The 19739-nt window shown below is 37.8% G+C and overlaps 1 protein-coding gene across 9 annotated transcripts in view; it reads right to left on the bottom strand.

Annotated features, from left to right (window-relative positions):
• The window catches only part of GRIA4 (glutamate ionotropic receptor AMPA type subunit 4), a 280562-nt gene that overhangs the window by 50150 nt on the left and 210673 nt on the right, over nucleotides 1–19739 (bottom strand). For 8 of the 9 annotated variants that reach the window (XR_006286035.1, XM_043529722.1, XM_007059674.4 and 5 more), the window contains 3 exons: nucleotides 11896–12102; nucleotides 4346–4716; nucleotides 1237–1435 (listed from right to left, as the gene is read on the bottom strand). Coding sequence is in view for 8 of the 9 variants with exons in the window: in XM_043529722.1 (XP_043385657.1) it covers nucleotides 1237–1435; nucleotides 4346–4716; nucleotides 11896–12102 (777 nt within the window). In the remaining variant the exon portion in view is untranslated. Of the gene's footprint in view, nucleotides 1–1236; nucleotides 1436–4345; nucleotides 4717–11895; nucleotides 12103–16136; nucleotides 18395–19739 lie in introns of those variants that run through there. The other variant, XM_007059677.3, reaches the window with a different exon arrangement.

Genomic DNA, 19739 nt, shown 5'->3' with positions numbered 1-19739 from the left:
CAGGGTCTTTTCTAGCCGTATGTTCAGTAAGGCACCCACCATACTGATGGACAGAGTACAGGTGCAAAATAATACTAAAACATTTTTACAAAGTCTTCTAAAATTTCTCCATGCATCTCCTGTGTTAAAATACCTAACTATAGGCAGGTTAGGAATGCTTAGCAGATTCTATGTCAAATCCTTAAAGGGATATTGTCAGTTATTTTGGAACCACATTTAAGTTTTGTTAAAAATGTATACCTAGTTGAGAGATTTCAGTCTGAAGGCAAATCCTAATGGTCTCTTTTTTGGGGGGGGTGGGGGGTGGAGGAGAGGAACACCCTGGCATTTGTCAGTGTCCTTTTTAACAAGACTTAACGAAAAGAAAAACCACAACATTCCAACTCCTTGTTTCTACTGAAAACATCTTTTCTCTATGAACTTTAGCCAGCACCTGGCAGTTAATTAATCTCATATGAGGCTACTGGCTAACAACATCTAGCTAAAAACGACGTGAGAACACTAAGACTCATACCAGTTCAGCCAACTGGGCTGTACGTCCGACTGCCAGAGACAGAAAACTAAGCAGGAGTGATCAGTGTTTTTATGTACTGTTGGTAATATCAGTGCTTTCTGTCTCCAAACTGCTGGGAGAAGAGAACAACACCTCCCTATCACACTGCTATAGGAAAACAAATGAAAATGAACTAATCAATACAGATAGCACACAACAAATTCATATGACTGGTCATTTATGCTGTTTCGTAATGCTCCAAACCCACAAAAAATCACATTTTCCACGTTCTGTGTAAGTCGGCCATTAGTGAAATTTGTATCCAGTCACCAGGCTTCATACACTTCCCGAAAGCAAAAGAGCCCCCAGCAGAACCTCTAGGTAGAAGCAAAACAACAAGACTCCTTATCATCATCATAGCTCATTCAATGCTGGGTGTTATTTCAGTACTGTAGCTCGAGATGAATCAGTGGTGTAATGCTGCTCTAATTATCTCTGGTTCCACTCTCCCTCAGGGCTGTTCCCTGGCCTGATGTGTCAAGATCAATAACCTTTCTACAAATTAAAAGGACTGCCAATGCTAACAAGTGGCGCTGGAGGTAGAAATGGTAACCTCAGAATTTGCAGGAGCTACAAACCCCACAACATAATTATTTGTAAAGGAACATTATTTCAGCATTCTGAACATTTCATCGCAGACTTGTCTGTAGGGAGGATGGCCCTTATTAAGCATGCCAACTTACTCTGAAGAATTCTTTTGTTGACCCTGAGTCCAGTGTTCCATATGCAATTTCGGTTTGTTTGGCAAGGTCTTCTGCACTTTCTATGGGCGAGACCATTCGCTCAACAGTCAAGAAAGCAGCGAGGTTAGCAGTGTATGACGAAATAATGATGAGTGTGAAGAACCACCAAACACCTCCAACAATGCGACCTGAGAGGGATCTAAACACGAATAAGATAATGCACATTTTCCTATCTCTTATGCCAAGGAGAGAAAGAAAAAGAGAGAGTGAGAGATATCATTATTACTGGCTATTTATTAATAAGTAACGGTCAATGGGTGTGAGATTTTATAAGTTTAATATACCACTGTATATTTCATAATAACACGCCCGTCATAAATGACGAGGCCTATAATATACAATGTAGTATATAAACAGTTCTATTTGTACAAGGCATTGTGAATACTCTAGTGCTTATTCTCTTGATACTTTTTAATACAGGAAATTGCTGCTAGACTACGCTATACAGGATTTATAACAAGTGTCGTCTATTTTCGGAGAGCAAAAATAGTAAAGCAAGGCGCGCTCTATTCTTCCTTCTAAAATATAAAACAAAACGCAAAGTCCCCACGCTCCCGTGAGTGTACAATATGCTGCAGGTAGCATTGGAACGCTATTGCCACTCGTAAGTAATTTGCCACTTATAAGGAAACAACCCCAGTACATATTCCTCCAGCTGTCTGGAAACCCGTAGTTTCAGGTAATTATTTAAGAAGCTGTGCATAACAACAGGATTATTGGCAATCAATAAGTAATAAATAATACTTTCCATTTCGGTGCCACCGGTCACCTGAGGAAAATGCTGTGCAAAATTAATGAATATGTAGCCTTACATCACTTCTCTGATGTAAACACTTTGCCAAGTATACAGATGAGAAAACAGGCAGAAAAAAAGATTGCTTCTGTTGCCATTGAAGTCATAGGGAGTTTTGCCATGAAATTCAAAGGGAGCAGGATTGGGCTCAGAGACATTGCCTTATACACAGTATCATCCTTCCTCCCCTGTGTGTTATGTAAGCATATGTTCTGAAAGGAAACAGTACTCTTCAAAGCCTTATTTAGTGTAGCAAACACAATTGAGATACATACCATTTTATTTCATATACATTGCCTTAAAATACAACCTCATAATATGAGACTACAAAGGCTCTGGGAGCACGAATTAGTGCTACCACCTCTGGAAACCTGGCCTTGACTCCTGAATAGGCCACAAGGAGAAGTATGTTTGGTTGTTGAATAATATTCACATTGTACTGTATATAATACTCTGTTCATATTAACAGTGAATATTCTCCCGTTAATGAGAATATTATTTCATTAATCTTCACCACAGCTTTATAAGGTTGGATGAAGAAGGATTATCAATATTTTACAAATTAGAAATCTGAAGTACATGGGTTAATGGGCCTATCCTGCAGCCCTTACTCTGGCAAAACTTGACTTCAAGGAGACTCATCTGAGTAGAGGCTGCAGTACTAAGGCCAAAGGATAATTTAAAAAAAAAACACATAAGTAATTTATGGCCAGATTTTAAATGGCTTCCTGGGATTTTCAAAAGCACCTAGGTGCCTAACACCCACTGATTTCAATGAACTTTTCCATTTTCAAAAGTGACTAAGGCCCAGATTTTTAAATGTAATTAGATATTGCCGTGCTCAGCACCGCAACACCTAACTGACTTAGGAACCTAAATCTCCTTTTTAAAAGGGGTTGATGTTTCTAAATCAGTGAGGCATTGCAATGCTGAGCACAGCAATACTTAAATCTGGGATTTAGACACTTAAGAATCCAAGTCCCATTGACTTTTCAATGAGAAAGGCTTCTGAATTACCAATGTCTCTTTTGAAAATGGGACTTAGGATCCTAAGTCATTTAGAGACTTTTTGAAAATTTTATCTTACGTGTCTTTCCTGAGACTGCACAAGAATTTAGTGTCAGAGACAAGGTGAGAACTTGAAAGTTCCTGATTCCAAATCCTATGTGCTTGTCACTAGGTTGTCCTCATTGGGAACACTCACTTTTGCTGACATTTTACACAGGTGGAAGTCTGCCCAAGAAAGGGCTAAGAAATTGAATAGGAAGAATATATTTGAATTGAGCAGAACTTTCTAAGTTTTCATAATGTCTGATAACAAGATTGCTGTTTCTGGGTCATGATTTTGAGCAACAAATCCATACAACATTTAAAAAACAAAACAGAGGTATTTAAAAGGTAAAAAGATGATGCATTTTTAAGTTGTCTATTTCTCTTAGATGGCAAAGTGAATGTGTGATCCGGGATCCATGATTTTGCCTCTAGAGTGAGATTTTGAAAAATGCTCACTCAGCATTGGGCTAATTTTGTTCTCACTGAAATCAACGGGAGTTGTAATTACCACAGACTACAAGAGCCGCAGAGTTAGTGTTAGTGCAGAGTTAGACTCAGGGCTGAACACTTTTAAAAATCCCACTGTTAATGCTAAGTTTAGGCATCCACGTTGGAAAAAATCGGCCTTAATGTTTAATGAGCTGGTGGTGAGTGATTCAAATCAAAGTTCCTGCAGTTCTCCCCAGGATCTGGGGAAGTTTGGATGCTCAGGTCCAACCCTTGAAGTCTGGCAATTATATAGTATTTATCAGAAATAGTCACTAAAAGCATTTTCTGTCTTATACACAGTGATACTCTGCAAGCAGTGACTGCACAATTTAATATGAAACAAAACTAGGACATTCATTCATGCAGGTCAGATAGCATACCTGCATGCTGTTACTACTGTGATACAATGGGCAAGGTATAGTACTTGTACAGTTCCAATGAAGTCAAAGAAATTGCCCCTATGCGTACAAGTTATCAGCAGACAAAATAAGTAACTGTTCCTGATTTATTTACACTGAAGTCTGAAAGGTACCAATAGTGATAAAATTCCTAAGCAGTTTCTCTAATACTCTTGCTGTAGTTTCTAAATGGAAAAACTCCACAAACAGTGAACTTCTACATAGCACCAGTAAAAGAAGAAAAGGAAAAATGTATGCAGCTCGGCATCATGAGTGTTGAAGATAAAATGGAAAAGTTAAAAGATTTGACACAAACCTTGGGGAAATATCACATCCTTGTTGCATAAAGGCACCCAGGGAAAACCAGAGGCTGTTGAATATGCCAAACTCATTGGGAGGCTGATCACTTGGTCCTTCTTTCCCATCCTCTGGCTCTTCTGTGTGCCACTCATATGGGCTAAACCTGCTAACTAGGAACAGGACCACACTGACACCAATGTAGGCAAAGACTATGCACATCCAGATCTCATACGCCAAAGGGTCCAAGAAGGAAAACACTCCTGGTTTAGATTTCTGGGGCTTTTTGATCATAATGGATATCCCCAAACTCATAAAAGGCTTAGAAAAATCAATGACCTCTTCTCGTACCAAAGTGATGGTCAGAGGTGCAACAGCAATCTCTGCTTTCTAGAAGAAAAAGAAATATAGATGCATAGATTAATTGAATTTGGTTTATAAAATCATCTAAGCAGCTACTTCCAAAATTACAGCTTTAACACCAGCAAATTGTTAGGTTTATTTATGTTTTCTTTTCATTAATTTAATCAATTATTAACATAAAATGCAGGTTTATATTTGAATAGGAAGTATAGAGATAATTTAGTATACAGATAATGTGGAAGGCTCAGATACTATGGTGATGGGTTGCAGAATAAAATCCTAAAAAAGATCATTTGAGGCATCACCTAGGTTGTTAAAGTAAGTAAAAAAACAGGTAAACTTAAAACAAAATTATAATAATCATGCGATCCCCACCAAATGTGCAGAGTAATAGTTCTGTCTACAAAACCATCAGATATAGTCAGAGATAACCAAATTTTCTGTCTGACATGATCCCTCCTGCAGGAAAAGAAGCAAATAAATGATCCCACTGTGCACCCCAAATAGTATGAGAAATATAGAAATGAAGGAAAGAAACAAATTAAGGCCCGGATGCTGCAAAGATATAAGCCTGTAAAGTTTAGTATGTGCCTAAGTCTTTGTAGGATCAGGGCATTCATACGTTTGTTTTGGTGTTACCTTAGATCATGTTAAAAGGCAGCATGTCAGGAATGGAAATGAAAAAGCGTGGTGCTTCCATCCACCACCTTTACAGTTGATGAGGAAAACCTGAATTTGAGACGAACACATGAATATGTGGATCTTGTATGTTTATATTGGAAATTCCAATCCTGATTGGGTTTCTAGGCGAGTCTCTAACACGAATATTTAATAAAAATAAATAATGTATACCTTGGTTTATGAGAAAATAAGATATTGGCCTAAATTTCTCTCTTGTCTCCTTAATAAGTACAAGTATGATAGAGCTAGTGATAAGTTAGTTCTTCCCACAGGAAGCATAGAAAAGTCCCATACGGTCAAATTCCAGACCACTATGCAAAGCCTGAGTTGAATAGCTTTGTACAGGGAATCTCTCTGGGATTCATTTGGAATAAATCCTCAATCCCCAGGAGTGGAGCTCGAGCATTGCCTTTGTACAGGGGTGACTGTAGTTCGTGGATGCAGCCTTGAATTATTCCCCTGCCCCCACTTGGATGTTTTGGCCAGTGGGTCTATCAAACCCAGACACTCTATCAAAAAAGATGAAATTGCTATGCATGGTTATCCTTCATGAATGAAAAAAAGAATCTGTCATGCTGTCTGCTATCATGTAGCCTATTTGTGTTATGCCAGGTTGCTTAGATTTGTTAATTTAGGCCTGGAATAAAATTCTCTTATAAAAGTAAAAGATCTTGTGGAGGGAGGTCATGCTGATGCAGCACACTGACTACATTGATGGATGTTTTATTAAAATACTCTGCTGTGCCACCAATCCAAAATATATACGAAGGAAATTTATAACAGCAGACTGACGTGTGTGGCTAACACACATTCTCAGCATGCACTGTAATGGTTCCATAGATGATGACTGGGTATTATCTGTTGTATGCATGTGTATTTGATATTTCCCTAACATGATTTTTTATTTTATGGGCCTAAAACACTTAATACATTGTGAAAAACATGGCGAGCAATTGCTGCATCTGGCCCAGGAGCTAGGCTCTAAGGGCTAAATTCTGACTTTTGGAGCCGGAGGCATGGAATGGGTCAGGGCAGCAGAGATGTGGCAACTGGGTGGTGGTACTGTGAAGCATCTCTGCCATCCACCACACTTCCCTCCAGGTGATATAATGAGAGGGCAGGTCCCTCACATTTCAACCAATCTGACTGGCCATGCTTTGTCTAAGATGTGGAGCATTACTGGATGTGTTATTTGGGCCACTATTATGCTCAGGGGCTTAAATCTGTACGCTTTAAAATCAAGGGAAAAACTCTCACAGAGATCAATGGTGCAGAGTAATACCCTGGGACTGTTAGTGGCAGCATTCTGCCTGGCTCCCTTGTGCATGTGATGAATAGTGTCCCTGTGTTGTCCTCCTCTCATCCCCAAGACATCCATACAGGGGCAGCCAAGACTGACTCCCAAGCCTCCATGACATCAGTGTCTTAATTTTCTTGTATAAGTACTAAAATGCTGCAAATTCATATAATGGACAAGCATCCTTAAAAATGTGGTTCATAGGCCACAATTTAGCAATACACTTAAAATGTTTAGCATGTGATTAAGGCCATGCCAACTCAGCAAAGTACTTAAGCACATGCTTAAGTCCTATTGACTTCAATGGGATGTAAGCACATGATGAAAGTTAAGCATGCGCTTAAATGCTTTGCTGAATTAACCTTTGAGCAAGTTGATTGTATGATACAAAACCAGAAAGAAAATCTGAAATGCTATAAGTTTTTGTACTCCTGTAAAATTTGAAATGCCTAAAAACTCTTAAAATTAAAAAAAAATCTATATGTTAAAAACAGTTCAGGAATGAGACACATTCCAGCTAGAAGCAAGTTTTGTAGCCAAATGATAAATCTCTGAAAATGGAGACTTATACTAGAAATTCTGCCAGATCCTTAGATTATATCTGCACTTGAAAGTCCCACTGTACAATTTTAACCTAAGCACCAACTGAAAATAATTATACATCAAGCCGTAATTTTTTCATTGTGCAAATCTGAAACAATATAAGCTAAAATCATCCCTAGTATAACTTCACTGAGTTCAACTGGAATTAAAGCAACAATGGATTTGACCTAGTTTATCTATACACATTCATGCACACATATGTACATGAAGAGTCTTTTGAAGAATGTGTGTGTAATGGTTGTCCCTTAGAGGCAACCATACAGCTGTAATTTGAGCCTTTTAGAACTTTTGATAATATGAGTGATTAGAGTGTGAAATAAGACAGCTTGAATTCAGCCACTGAAAATGCTGAACCAATTTCATAGCAACAATTTGTTTTGAAATATGTTTGAAATCTCACTTGCTTGCATGGCAGCCATTACAGCAATACCTGTATTTTGGGTAAACATTACAACAGCATTGCCAGCTCGCACAATTTTATTGCAAATCTCCCAATATTGGTGGTTTTATTATAGCCCTAGCTCTTGGAGAGCTGTGATTACATGAGAATGTCAGTTTTCATTAAAGCAAGGAAATTTTTCAAAAGCCAAAAAGTAAAGAAAAAGAACCCTATATATATATTTATATATACACACATATATACAATCTCAAGAGTTTTAAGCTAATCTCATGATTTCTTGGGCCTCACTCATGATTTCAGAAAACTGGGGTTGGCAGTATCATTATGTTTTGTCTACTTGGTGAAACAGCCCACGATTACTCTAAATGTTGCTTGTTTTTTCTAAGTTGCATTTCTCACACATACAAATCCCCTCTTTGCAGAAGAGCAATTTAATTGCTGAATTTGAACATCATGCCATATCTTCTTTTCTCTGAAGTTTCAGTTACTGTGAGCATGAATGGCTAATGCAGCACTCTCATAATTAGATATCTGAAAGATTCAGAGAAACTTCTAGTCTTCTGTATACTGACAATAACTTGCCATATTTAATAACTCTCACTGTAAGTAGTAGACTTGATTATTGGTCTGAAAAAGTATCACCTAAGACTTGACTTCTCTATAGCCAAACAGATACTGGGAGTATATCAGGGCTCCTGGTAAGTCTCTCAAGTTCTGTGATATTAGGTGGAGTGGTGATGAAGCAGGGTTTTAGACAATAACTGGATTTATTTTTAGCTGCCAGAGTCTGTCCACAAAACTTGGCGGCGTCTGGAGTGATTTTCACAAGTATACTGTTTTGCACATTAGGGCAGGCATAAACCCTTATTCTGATGAGGATTGCTGTCTGGGTAATCTAAGGAAGATGTTCTTATAGTTATTTCAGTATGATGTGTTCACCAAAATATTAAACCTCCTACTTTATGGTTTCCCCAGAAAAAGTAAAGAGATACAATTATGGATTTAAGTGGTTACTAAAAGGAACACTAGTCTATACAAATAATGACTCAACATTGTTGAACCCCTATTTTACAAAATAATTGGGGACAGAGGAGTTCATAAAATTGAAAAGTTCATAAAATTGAATCTCTCAAAATTACAGTAGGTATGGTGCATACATTTCAGTATGGTGTAGGCATCACTTTTTTCTTGTCCTTCAAAGCACTGCAAAGTGCTTTCCAATGTACTGAAGGCATGTTGACTTGTTCTTCATCAACACCTCTTTCATATAACTGGCTGTTCATAAAATCCAGTTTCTACTTTATTTTGTGCCTGGTGAAACTGGAGTTTTGCTGAACAGCGACAACATAAACTTGAAAATCCTACATCTATGACAATATTTCAGTCCAGGCTACATTACTATCGAGCATGGATGGGTTATGGATCCTTCAGACTTTAGGTATCATGGCAAGATTAGGTCTGATGCTAAGGACAGTTTTACTCGCTGGAGTGCTATATTTCATCCCTATGAGTACATATAATATTTAGTCATTCCCCTGACCACCAATCATATTGTGCTGTCTTAAAATAAGCACATAAAAATATGAACTCTAGAATCCCATCACTTCTCAGACTTTGACAGAAATGGGTAATGACCTTCTTATTCCTTACACAGTGAAAGAATAACATTCTGTGTCAGGAGAATGAATATTTAATTGGGGTTGACTGCTAGTGCATCTAGAAACACCTGTTGCAAATCGCTAACGGCATTCATCACCACAAGGTGCTTCTGTGAATAAACTAGTTATCAAGGGTTGTAGAGTACTGTCGAGACTATTACTGTCATTCAGATAGATCAGGAGAGTAGACTGGGATTTCTAGATAGCATTTATGGAGTCCAAGAAACCCCCAACCAAAACAAACCCCTAGAAAAATAAACATTACAACAATGCATGCATAATTCTCCACTGGGTAGAGGATAAGAGGGAGAACAAATTTGTATGTGACAGATGTCAGTCACATCACTTAATACACTACTGGAAGGTGCTCAAGATACTCTAGTGGTTGGGGGTGGAGGATCTCTCCTCACCCCCTCCTATGGAGATCCTAAACAGCTACCTACTTGGGCTGAGCAGTGGGAACAAGAACTGGCCCCTAATGCTGCCTTATGTTGTTATGAAGATGGGATCCAACGTGCTGATACAAACTCTGGAAATAATAGCAGTACATAAAGGCAGAGACAGCAAGCACACTATCCTTTGTTCTTCTAGCACAGCCAGTTGGTGTGCTTTATGGTGGCCTCATTCACACTCCAATAGTCCACTCCTAGAACCAAACTGAGTCTCCATTTTCCCTAAATGATAACATGGGAACTACACAAGAACTACTACACTCAATTGCTAAGTGTCATGAGACTTTTCATCGCTTTCCTCCCCGACAGAAAAATAAGTATTTATCACATGTATGGGGTGTCTGGTTCACACAGTTCATTTGCAACCCCAGATATCACACACAGGTTTCATGCTTTTCATTTCTATTGAAGTTAGCATCTAGCTGGCACTAATTCTTGTTTGAGCTTGCTAAATACTCTTGGTATTTTTGGTCAGTACTGCAGCTGGTTGCCTTTAATGAGATAGATTATTTAAGGACAAATAGGCTTCAAACTCTGCTAGGAAGTTCTCTGAATTGGTTCTAACTATATGGAGGGCCAACATCTCTCTCATGATTCAGCTATAGTGGGTGCACTTAAAAAGTTTCTACTAGCTCTTCATATATTTTATGAAATATCTCTCAATCTATTTAAAGTTTTCTAACATTTTGGACCAGATCCTCAACTGGTGCATCTCCAATTAAGTCAACGGAACTATGCTGATTAACACCACTTGAGGATTTGGCTCTTCATTTGCAACTACTGTAATAAAGATATTCTGCTAAATTCTCATGTTTTATTTTCCTGATAGAATTTTACAGTTGTGTTGCCTTCACGCTGCTAGAGAAGAGGCTCACACTTTAGATGGTGTTCAGGCAGTCTTTCCACATTTTAAAAACAGAGACGGGGATAGGTCCTTGGGAACTGTACAGGTAGGTTCTTCTTTGCACAGGTAATCTCCCTACTCTCATGTGGAAAGAGAGATCAGCAACATCTGTGGCACCATCTCCCACTCTCCTGAAGTGCATGGACAGCCCCGGGGTCCATGCCTGGGGTTTCCAAGAGCTGCTGTCTGTCAGGGAAAATCTGGCAAAACTGCACTATTGGAACCAGGCTCCTGGGGAGCCTGAAAGAGGCACAGGGCTTTGGTATGCGTGGTCCTGGCCTTCATTGTAATTGCATGGATCCTGGGAAATTTGTGGAGTTTAGGGTGAAACTCTGTTCACTCAGTTTTTCTTTTCTTTTCTCTATAGACTGGTTCAGGCAATCTTCACAGCAGTGCATACTAGTGTAAATCTTCTCACTTAGATAATTTCAGGATTATTTTAATTTATCACCAAGATGAAGAGCCACTAGGTGGCTCTCTGAGCCTTCTCTAAGTTTGGTAATAATAGACGCTGCAAGTCTCCTTAGATATTTTCCCATCTTTCTGGAACCACAATCTGCTTCTTTCAATGTTCCTGTTTTATCTGTATTCAGGAATCTTACTTTTTTTGCTATTCTGAGGAGACTTTCCATGGATCATGACAGAATGTGCAGTCATAGTTTCAGAACTGGTTAGTTTCACTCTTAAATCCTATCATTGATGCCATCCTTTTGAGAAATGCTGGTTTTATTTTGAGTAATCTAGTTGTGGATCACACTGACAACACATTTCCGTGTGGATTCTCCATCATTTGAAATCTTTAGAACAAGACTTTGTGTCTTTCTAGAAGATATATACCATTCAATGCTGAGTTATTGGGCTTGAAGCAGGAGTAACATAGTGAAACTCTATTGCCTGGGTTTTGCAGGAGATCAGACTGGATGATCACAATAGTCTAATATTAATTTTTCAATCTGTGAACCTAAGGAAAATGCCCAAACTGTAAAATCTACTAATATTAAGAAGAAACAACTTATCTGAGTAAATAGTAGAACACGTAAAATATCTGTGATTTTAACTTGAAAATAACAAAGCACTATGAATGCTCAAACTGAATTCTGGTTATTTTCTTTTTTTCTTTGCCCCAGATCAAATGAAATGCATATATACTTCGAATATTATGACTAATGTTATGAGAAGTTAAATCCTACTTCAAAAATTAGTATGCTTACCCCATAAACAAGTTCTCCCACCATCCCATTCCAGATTTTTGTCTCTGGATCCCTTGCTCCATATTTTCCATCAGGGACAATGGCAATTTTGTACTTGATACCAATATGTTTTGCAATTTCTGATGCCAGATCTACACAGTATCCTTCATACTTGTCATTCCCTTCAAATGTATCATGATTTTTCTTGAACATAACATATGGGGCTTCCTATAATGAAAGAAGTAGAACTGTAAAGGAGAAGTATACAGCATAGACTCTGAACAGCAACATGTAATCTGCTGATTGAACACTATATGTATTTTATCAAAAGCTCACAGATAGCATTAGCACATGTATACTTCCAAGCACTAACAGAAATCCATTTATATGAATATATTCTATTTACATTATTAACTTGCTTATATATGTTATAAAATCAGCCTTAAAAACCCCTTTTACTATAAACACACACAATTCAAGCATTTATATAAAATTTACCATTTTAAGTGAGAGAGCTCACAACAGAAATTTGCCATATATCATAAGCTAAAAGGCTGACTAACGATTGGAGCTCTACATAATGCAAATGCATGTTGGATAATGTAAGGACATAATCTAACCTTTTTGACTTAACTATGTACATCCTTTCACTTGCTGGAGATTCTCTACATTTATAGTCAGATGCATAGTCTGGTTGGTTATTTGCTTTCCATTGTTTAAAATATTTGCGATGCCTTGGCTACTAGAAGGCAATTTGCATTTTAACAGAAATCACTAATATGGTCATGAGGAAATACCTACTTTCCCCCTTACACAGACAGTGCAGGTTCTATGTGGTTTCCTGGGATGCACCAAAGAATATGCACAGACAAGCGTTAATGTTAGAAGAATGCTGTCTTTGCATACTGTATGCAAAAAAAAAAGTAACGGTAGAGTCATTCTAAAACATAAATGAGCTAGAAAATTGCAAGTAAAATTGTCTCAGAAAAATGGATATTATGTTCTGTATGCAAATTACACTATAATGATAATGTATGGTATGTGATTGCTCAAAATGAAATGTCACAATATTCCCATATTATTATATTGCCTTTTTTTGATACCCTGTGGATTCAGAATTTAGTATTTTTCTTTTTATGAAAGTTATAATACATGATATCTTCAATTATTTTACATAATCTTTTTTAATAATCAGTTCAAAGTACATACTTGCCATTAAAGTAACCATTTGCCAAAAGTCTACCTCATAAAAACATCCGAGTCACCACAGTTTTCTCCTCTCCTCAGAATAGAAGATACCTGTGATAACAGTTGGCAAATGTGGATTCTTTAATGGTGACCACTGTAGCCCTCTTCCATACTCACATCTTTTACTGCATGCCTAATTAGAACATAGGCAAAAGTAAAAGTACAATTGTGTACATTAAGTATTCTTCATTGAAATTATCACATGGACATCACGTGTAAGCAGCAGCAATTTTGCAGTGTGATATCCCCACACCAAGTGTGACAGGGAAATTGTGTAAGCTAACCGTAATATAAGCACCTGGTATTTGTATATATTTCAGGTTAAATTCTGCCTTTAGACACTGACATACATTGATAGCAACTCAATCCTTGTATATGCATCCAAGAGCAGAATTTGATACAAACTTCTATGTTTTAGAAGAGGAAAAACAAGTGAGTTATGTATCTTTTTAGTGTCATTAGCCTTTTGTTTTTGTAAGTGCACCCCTTCTGTAACTTTGGTTGGTCCCATGGTTGCAGCAGAGTTTGAGAAAGAACACTGAATGTGTAATCTGAAAGGAAAGAGGCACATTGGTCAGCTCTTTCACTTAAGTTCAAGTTGCAAGAGGAGAAGGTCCCCCGATTAAGTCCCAATACAACTCAGGGAGGGTGCAGAAAGCAATTCTCTCTTCAACCAGGGGCAGGTCTCTGAGCACATTATGCATGTGTTACCCTTAGCCATGCCTCTGGTCTGCCTCCCTAGTCATCTCTTCAATGTTACCACGTCTGTGCTGTGCTCCTGGGGTGGAGTCCCCTCTCCATGGCTTTTCTGTGACCCTTTTTGCCTTTGAGGTCTTTTGCAGTTTAGAGTGTTTCCCACTAAGGATAGCTAAAAAAGGCCCTAAGCATAGAAAAGTGTCCATGATGACTTTGGACGCTGACTTGCAAAGTCATATCCTGACTGGGCAGGTGATGTTCTATGCATCTTTAAATCCCCCCCGGAAACTGGAGGATGACAACAGCAGATCACACGAGAACCTCTGGAGGGCTGGAGTTTATGAAGCACTGCTAGGACTCATGCAGTAGTGCAATGTGTTACTTTAGTTGTACTGTGCATGACATAATACATTCTGGATACTGAAGGAAAACCACCGCACAGTGTCACTTGCTATTCAAGTCAATTTCTAAAAGGGGTAGTCAGCACTCCCTCCCACCAGTGCTGTCTTTTGCAGGCCAGGAATGGGGGGGATGGATGGCAATGCCCTTGGCCTGACCCAGACACACCTTCCTTAGGGTGGTAAGTGCTGCCAATTATGCTAGCCTGCACCCACTCCTGGCATTCCCATCCACTGTTAAGTCAATCACATCCCTTTTGTGTGCAGACAGAGGAGAAGAGGGGTGGGAGGAAGGAGCTCCTTACACCCCCAATCTCCTTACACAGGGCTCAGTTCAGGAAGATACTTAAGCACATGGCTAAGACGAGTGGCCTCATTGACTCCGCGGGACTATCCACACGCTTAAAGTTAGGAATGCGTTTAGGTACCTTCCTGTTCATATGTGCAGTGCCAACTGTAATTTGGGCCTCTCCATACACCCATTCTGTAAACAAAACTGACAAAAAAAAATAAGGAAACCAAGGGCAAATGTGAACCACCGCTTTGCAGTGGCTTTAGTTAAACAGTCCTAGCATTAGCTAAAAATGTGGCTAGGCCTGGTCAGATTTCCCTCCTTCACGTAACCTCCTGATAACCTTCAACTGCACTGGCCTGGCACCTTTTCATTTTTTACTCTCTTTTAAAAAAGCTGAGTCAGAGACTGGTTAAACTGCTGGATTCAGCTTTTCTTGAACAAAACACAACATGTAACGTTAAATACACACTGGGCACAAGCTGCTTCAGGCAGGTGCCGAGTGTGGAGGAAGCCCGGAGGACGCCACTTCAACATCCCCTCCCCACTCAGCACCCAGCCACTGACTCTCCATGTGTTCCTCCCTGCGGGCTGGACTGCTTTGAAGGTGTAGACTTGAAAGAGTAAAATTAATTGGAAACTCTGTTTACTCCTGATCTTCCTTTTAAAAAGGTGAACTCAATCTTCACATCAGTTCATGCTCCTGTGAAGAACTGCTGAAGAAAGGTTTTGTTGGGGGATCAGGAGGGACATGATGGGATCTCAGTGAAGGCAGTACCATCCAGTGGATAGAGCACTGGACTGGAACTTAAGAAACCTGGTCAGGAAATCTTGGTCAAGTCACTTCACTTCTTTGTGCTTTTCTTTCCCCTCCCACCCTCTGTCAGTTTTACCTATTTAGACTGTACTTTTTGAGGCAGAGCCTGGCTCTTACTATGTGTTTGTACAGTGCCTAGAACAATGCAACCCTGATCTTAGTTGGAAAGAACAATAGAGTGAAACCCACAAATGTGAAATAATACAATTAAAGTAGCAGGAACATGTTCTACCTTTCTCTTGCTAGGTTGTCCTCTCCTTTCTACTACTTTACGTAGGATATATAAAAAATGAAAAAAATATTTTAAAAATGTGTCTACCATATGAGCTATATTATAGTTAGAGATATGCTCAAACTACAAACTTAATGTTTAGGGATATTTGGATCAGGCATTCAGTCTGATGCATTATTATGATAAGGTCCATCTTCACATTCAGATCAGAAAGTGGGCTTGAATTTCCACTTAAAAATTTGGGGATGTTTGGATCCAGTGTTTTGTTGCAGCCTCTAATTATAATAGCATTAGGACACGAAAGGGCAAGTTTTACTGGATCATTAACCTACACACTGTATAGATGACATTGCAAGCTCACACACTGTAATGATGACACATATTAATAATCGATAAAACACACCTAGTAATATCTTAATGCTAAATTCTATTTATCCCATTGAGATAGATCGATTGTTCTACAGAATCTCTTGCAGAAGACAATCACAATTACAGTTTAGGACTATAAACTCTAACCTACTAATGAAAACACAGATGTGAATTATTCAGTGCAAAATATGCTATTGTTGAAAGGGACTTAATATTGTAATGTTTGAGCTGTTTAATGATAATCTGTAGGAAAGTAAATTACATACAAAGTCCACATTGAAATGATCAATGATTAGCACTGAACATAGGTAGCTAAAATGACAAGCTTTACTTCTATATTCACAGTTCTATAACAATACTTAACATTTTGAAGTACAAGTGGGTGACTGAAACAAGTACCTTTACAGATAGAAACATATCATTCCATTACATTCCTGAAGATTCACGTGTACAGTAAAATGCCCACAATTAAAAATCAACTTTGTAATGGAAGTCAGAAAAAAACCACTAACCTTGACACTGTTTGGTTAAGGTTGGCCTATATTAATGAAGTCCCTTTTGCACTTTCTAAAACACTGCAAAAATAAATTATAATGTGGAAGAAAATATTTTTGTGCAAGGAAATGGCTCAGTTCTGCATTATTAATGGCTCAGTTCTGATAAAACTTCTGTTGAAGTCGGTGGGGATTCTAAAATGTACGATCAGTTTGTGGATGGTACATAATGCGGGATTTCTTCAGAACTACTTGACCAAGAAATGACATTAAGGGGCTTTGGTTTTGTTTTATTTAACCCCAATGTTTCTTGGGTTCTAGGTTTGTAATTTAGCCTTCTGATACCTATTATGTTGATATTATATTGAAGTCCTGTGCTGGAAAAAATGCTTAAAACTTCACTGTACCATGCAATTCTTTAGCTTTAAACAATTAGTTCTTTGTCACTCCTACGGTTTTTGCAACCTTTTATATTAAAACTAAATATTAGTTAAATGAGAACGTTCACTAGAATAGAGGTCTCCGTTTTTCACTCTAGCAATTTCCCAGGAGTATTTTTCTGTTTGATAAATCAAAAATGTAAAATAAAATCTAAGCATATTTACTGCACTACAGGTGACCATAGTATTTTGCCAAAGTCGAAAGTATCAAACTTGTTTGTTTGGGTATGGAGCTAGTTCCTTTTATTACGTATCTTATATTTAATAATCAAATGTAAAATTACAGCAAATTAAGCATACATACAAAATGATAAGACAGTAAAGCTAAATAATCAGTGCTATATTACTTCTCACAAAAATTAAAGCATGCCATGCTGACAACTCTTAAATCTTTTACTATGCCTAGATATTTGTCTTCCACAGACTGAAAAGCTTGACAGCATTGATCATAGAAGCTTTTCAGTTTAATACTGGAAGGAATGTATGCAGCCAAAATGATATTTTTCATGTACATTGAATCAGCTTTCCTTCAATATGAAGAGGGCAGTGAAGAGGTCACAAGTCCCTGTCTGGCATTTGCGACATGAGTAAAGTACAGGGAAGAGCAAAATGACAAGATTCTGAAATGTACTGTAGTTTAATATGTTGCTTTTTTGTGATTAAGAGCTTGTAGATTCTATATCTGTCGCCTTTGCAGATGACTATTAAGAACTGGGGGTCAAATTCTGCTTTCAGAGCCAACTATGCAGCTCCTACTGAAGTCAATGGGAGATACACATGACTAACCAAAGACAGAATTTTCCCATATATTTTTATTCTAACCAAATTATGATATATTTCTTTTGCATCTGGATATCAAAGCATTGAGCGGGTCACTTTAGGTCGATAGCTATATTTTCGGATAATTGTATTTATTCCAAAATGACATGCTGCATGAAAAATTGGGCATGCTTTGTAAAATTCATTCAGCTTCTTGGTTTGAAAAATGATACCACCAGTCCTTTTTATACATGGACTGGAAAACTTCTGCTAAAGATAACATTTATTATTCACATATGCAAACAGGACAGGTAAAGTCATACATCGAAAAAGCTCCCTCCTTCCCTCCCTCCCATTGTATACGTTTCGCAAACAGGCATCCTTTTTATGTTTTGTTTACGTGCTTCTCCTAAGCTTGGAGCTATTTACAGAAATTACACTGTTCATTTATGGGAGCCTCAATTAAAGATATCAGGATTGATATGAGAGGAAAATTTTCAATTCAGAACTTGTTATTCACATCATTTTCTTCTCAGCTTGGAAAAGTTGAAGGTTAACGTCATCTGTTCTAGACATTTCAGAATAGTCACAGAGCTTTTCTTGGCGGTTCAGTGCCTGGCCATCCAGTCAGAGGAACAGTAATCCATATGGGAAAATTAGCTCAATATTACTACACTGCAGGTTAATACTTGAGCTTTAGTTAGGAATGTTCGCAGCATCGTGGGACTCTTTTCTTCCTTGATCAATTTCTTAAAATAGGATTCTTCATCAGAGGCTGAAAAGAGGAGGACTGTACTGAAGTATAATTTTTCTATTACCGTGTCTTTTTTAGGAAAAAGATACATATATTTTTAAAAGTCCCATGCAAAAAATTACACAATTAGGTTAGGAGTTACACACTGAATTGCTGTATAGTACGTTGGTCGGTTTGCATCCCAGAATGATAACCTTCAATAGGAGATTTGTCAGGATCTAGTTAATGCATAAACCCTCATATATAATACAAACAATATGGTAACTAACTGCATTCTTAGAATCAGAACATTTCCCAGCAACACTTACTTTTTCCCTTGGTTTATTTTCAACTCAACATCAATTTAGATAATTCTCCTTAAGAACACTGACATGACATAAAGAATATTTCTTCTCGTTTGAGACATACCTTATCCTGAATGGTTAAAAAAAAAGTCTTGTCTAATGAGATAGGTGAAAAGGGCAGTGAACAGAGGTGTGAAATTTTTTAAATAATCAGGTAAAGGTCACCCTTTGCCAGTCTGCTTTGACAAGCATCAGCTTTAAAGGGCACATCTGACTTCAGAGGGAAAAATACGTTAGATATTCTGTTTAAAAGCTGTGTTTGTACGACTTCCTTTGAAAAAGTAATTTTGAAATCTATATATTTATTTCTTTTATAATGTGGATTAATGTAGTAATCACATCTTCCTCTCTTCTGAGGAATTCTTTAAAATGAATGACTATGCACCACTGAAAAATATTCAGCTAAAAATTAACTCTTTCTTTTCCATTGAAACATTGAACTTAAACAATATCAGGACTCAATTTTTAAGAAATGGCTTGTGTGAGACATGCCAATTCAATGTCCAGGTTTACTGTACTGTTTATACAGAAAAGCAAATAACCCATTATTACATGGGCTAACTATCTGGATACAGTTTAGAAGTTTACGCACTACTAAAGGCAGATCCTGTGTTCCTTGTGCCGGGCTCTCAGGATCAAGCTCTTAAAATCTAACAGATACAGCTATTTTTAAGCATAGCATAGTAACCAAATGACACCTGGTAGTACAGAAGCCTGATTTTATTCTCTTTTCTCATTTCTTCCAGTTAGCATTTTTTTTTATTTCAACATCTTGAAAGCCACAATTTATCAATCAGAGGTTGATAGAATTCATTTACATTTCTGAGAATGTCAGTGAACAATGGGAAAAACTGAATAAAAATGTAAAGCGGATGAATTTACCCTAATTTGATTTGAGAAAACAGAGTTAAAATGTACACCAGAAATAGTCTGTACAGAGATGAGAATCAAGAAATTTAAAATATGCAGCGTTTACCTTCCCACTAACACCCGCATTTTACAGACTAAATGAGACTATAGCC

This window comes from Chelonia mydas, chromosome 1 (genome assembly GCF_015237465.2).
Source record: "Chelonia mydas isolate rCheMyd1 chromosome 1, rCheMyd1.pri.v2, whole genome shotgun sequence".
NCBI lineage: Eukaryota > Metazoa > Chordata > Testudines > Cheloniidae > Chelonia > Chelonia mydas.
This window is presented reverse-complemented; position numbering and strand designations above follow the sequence as displayed.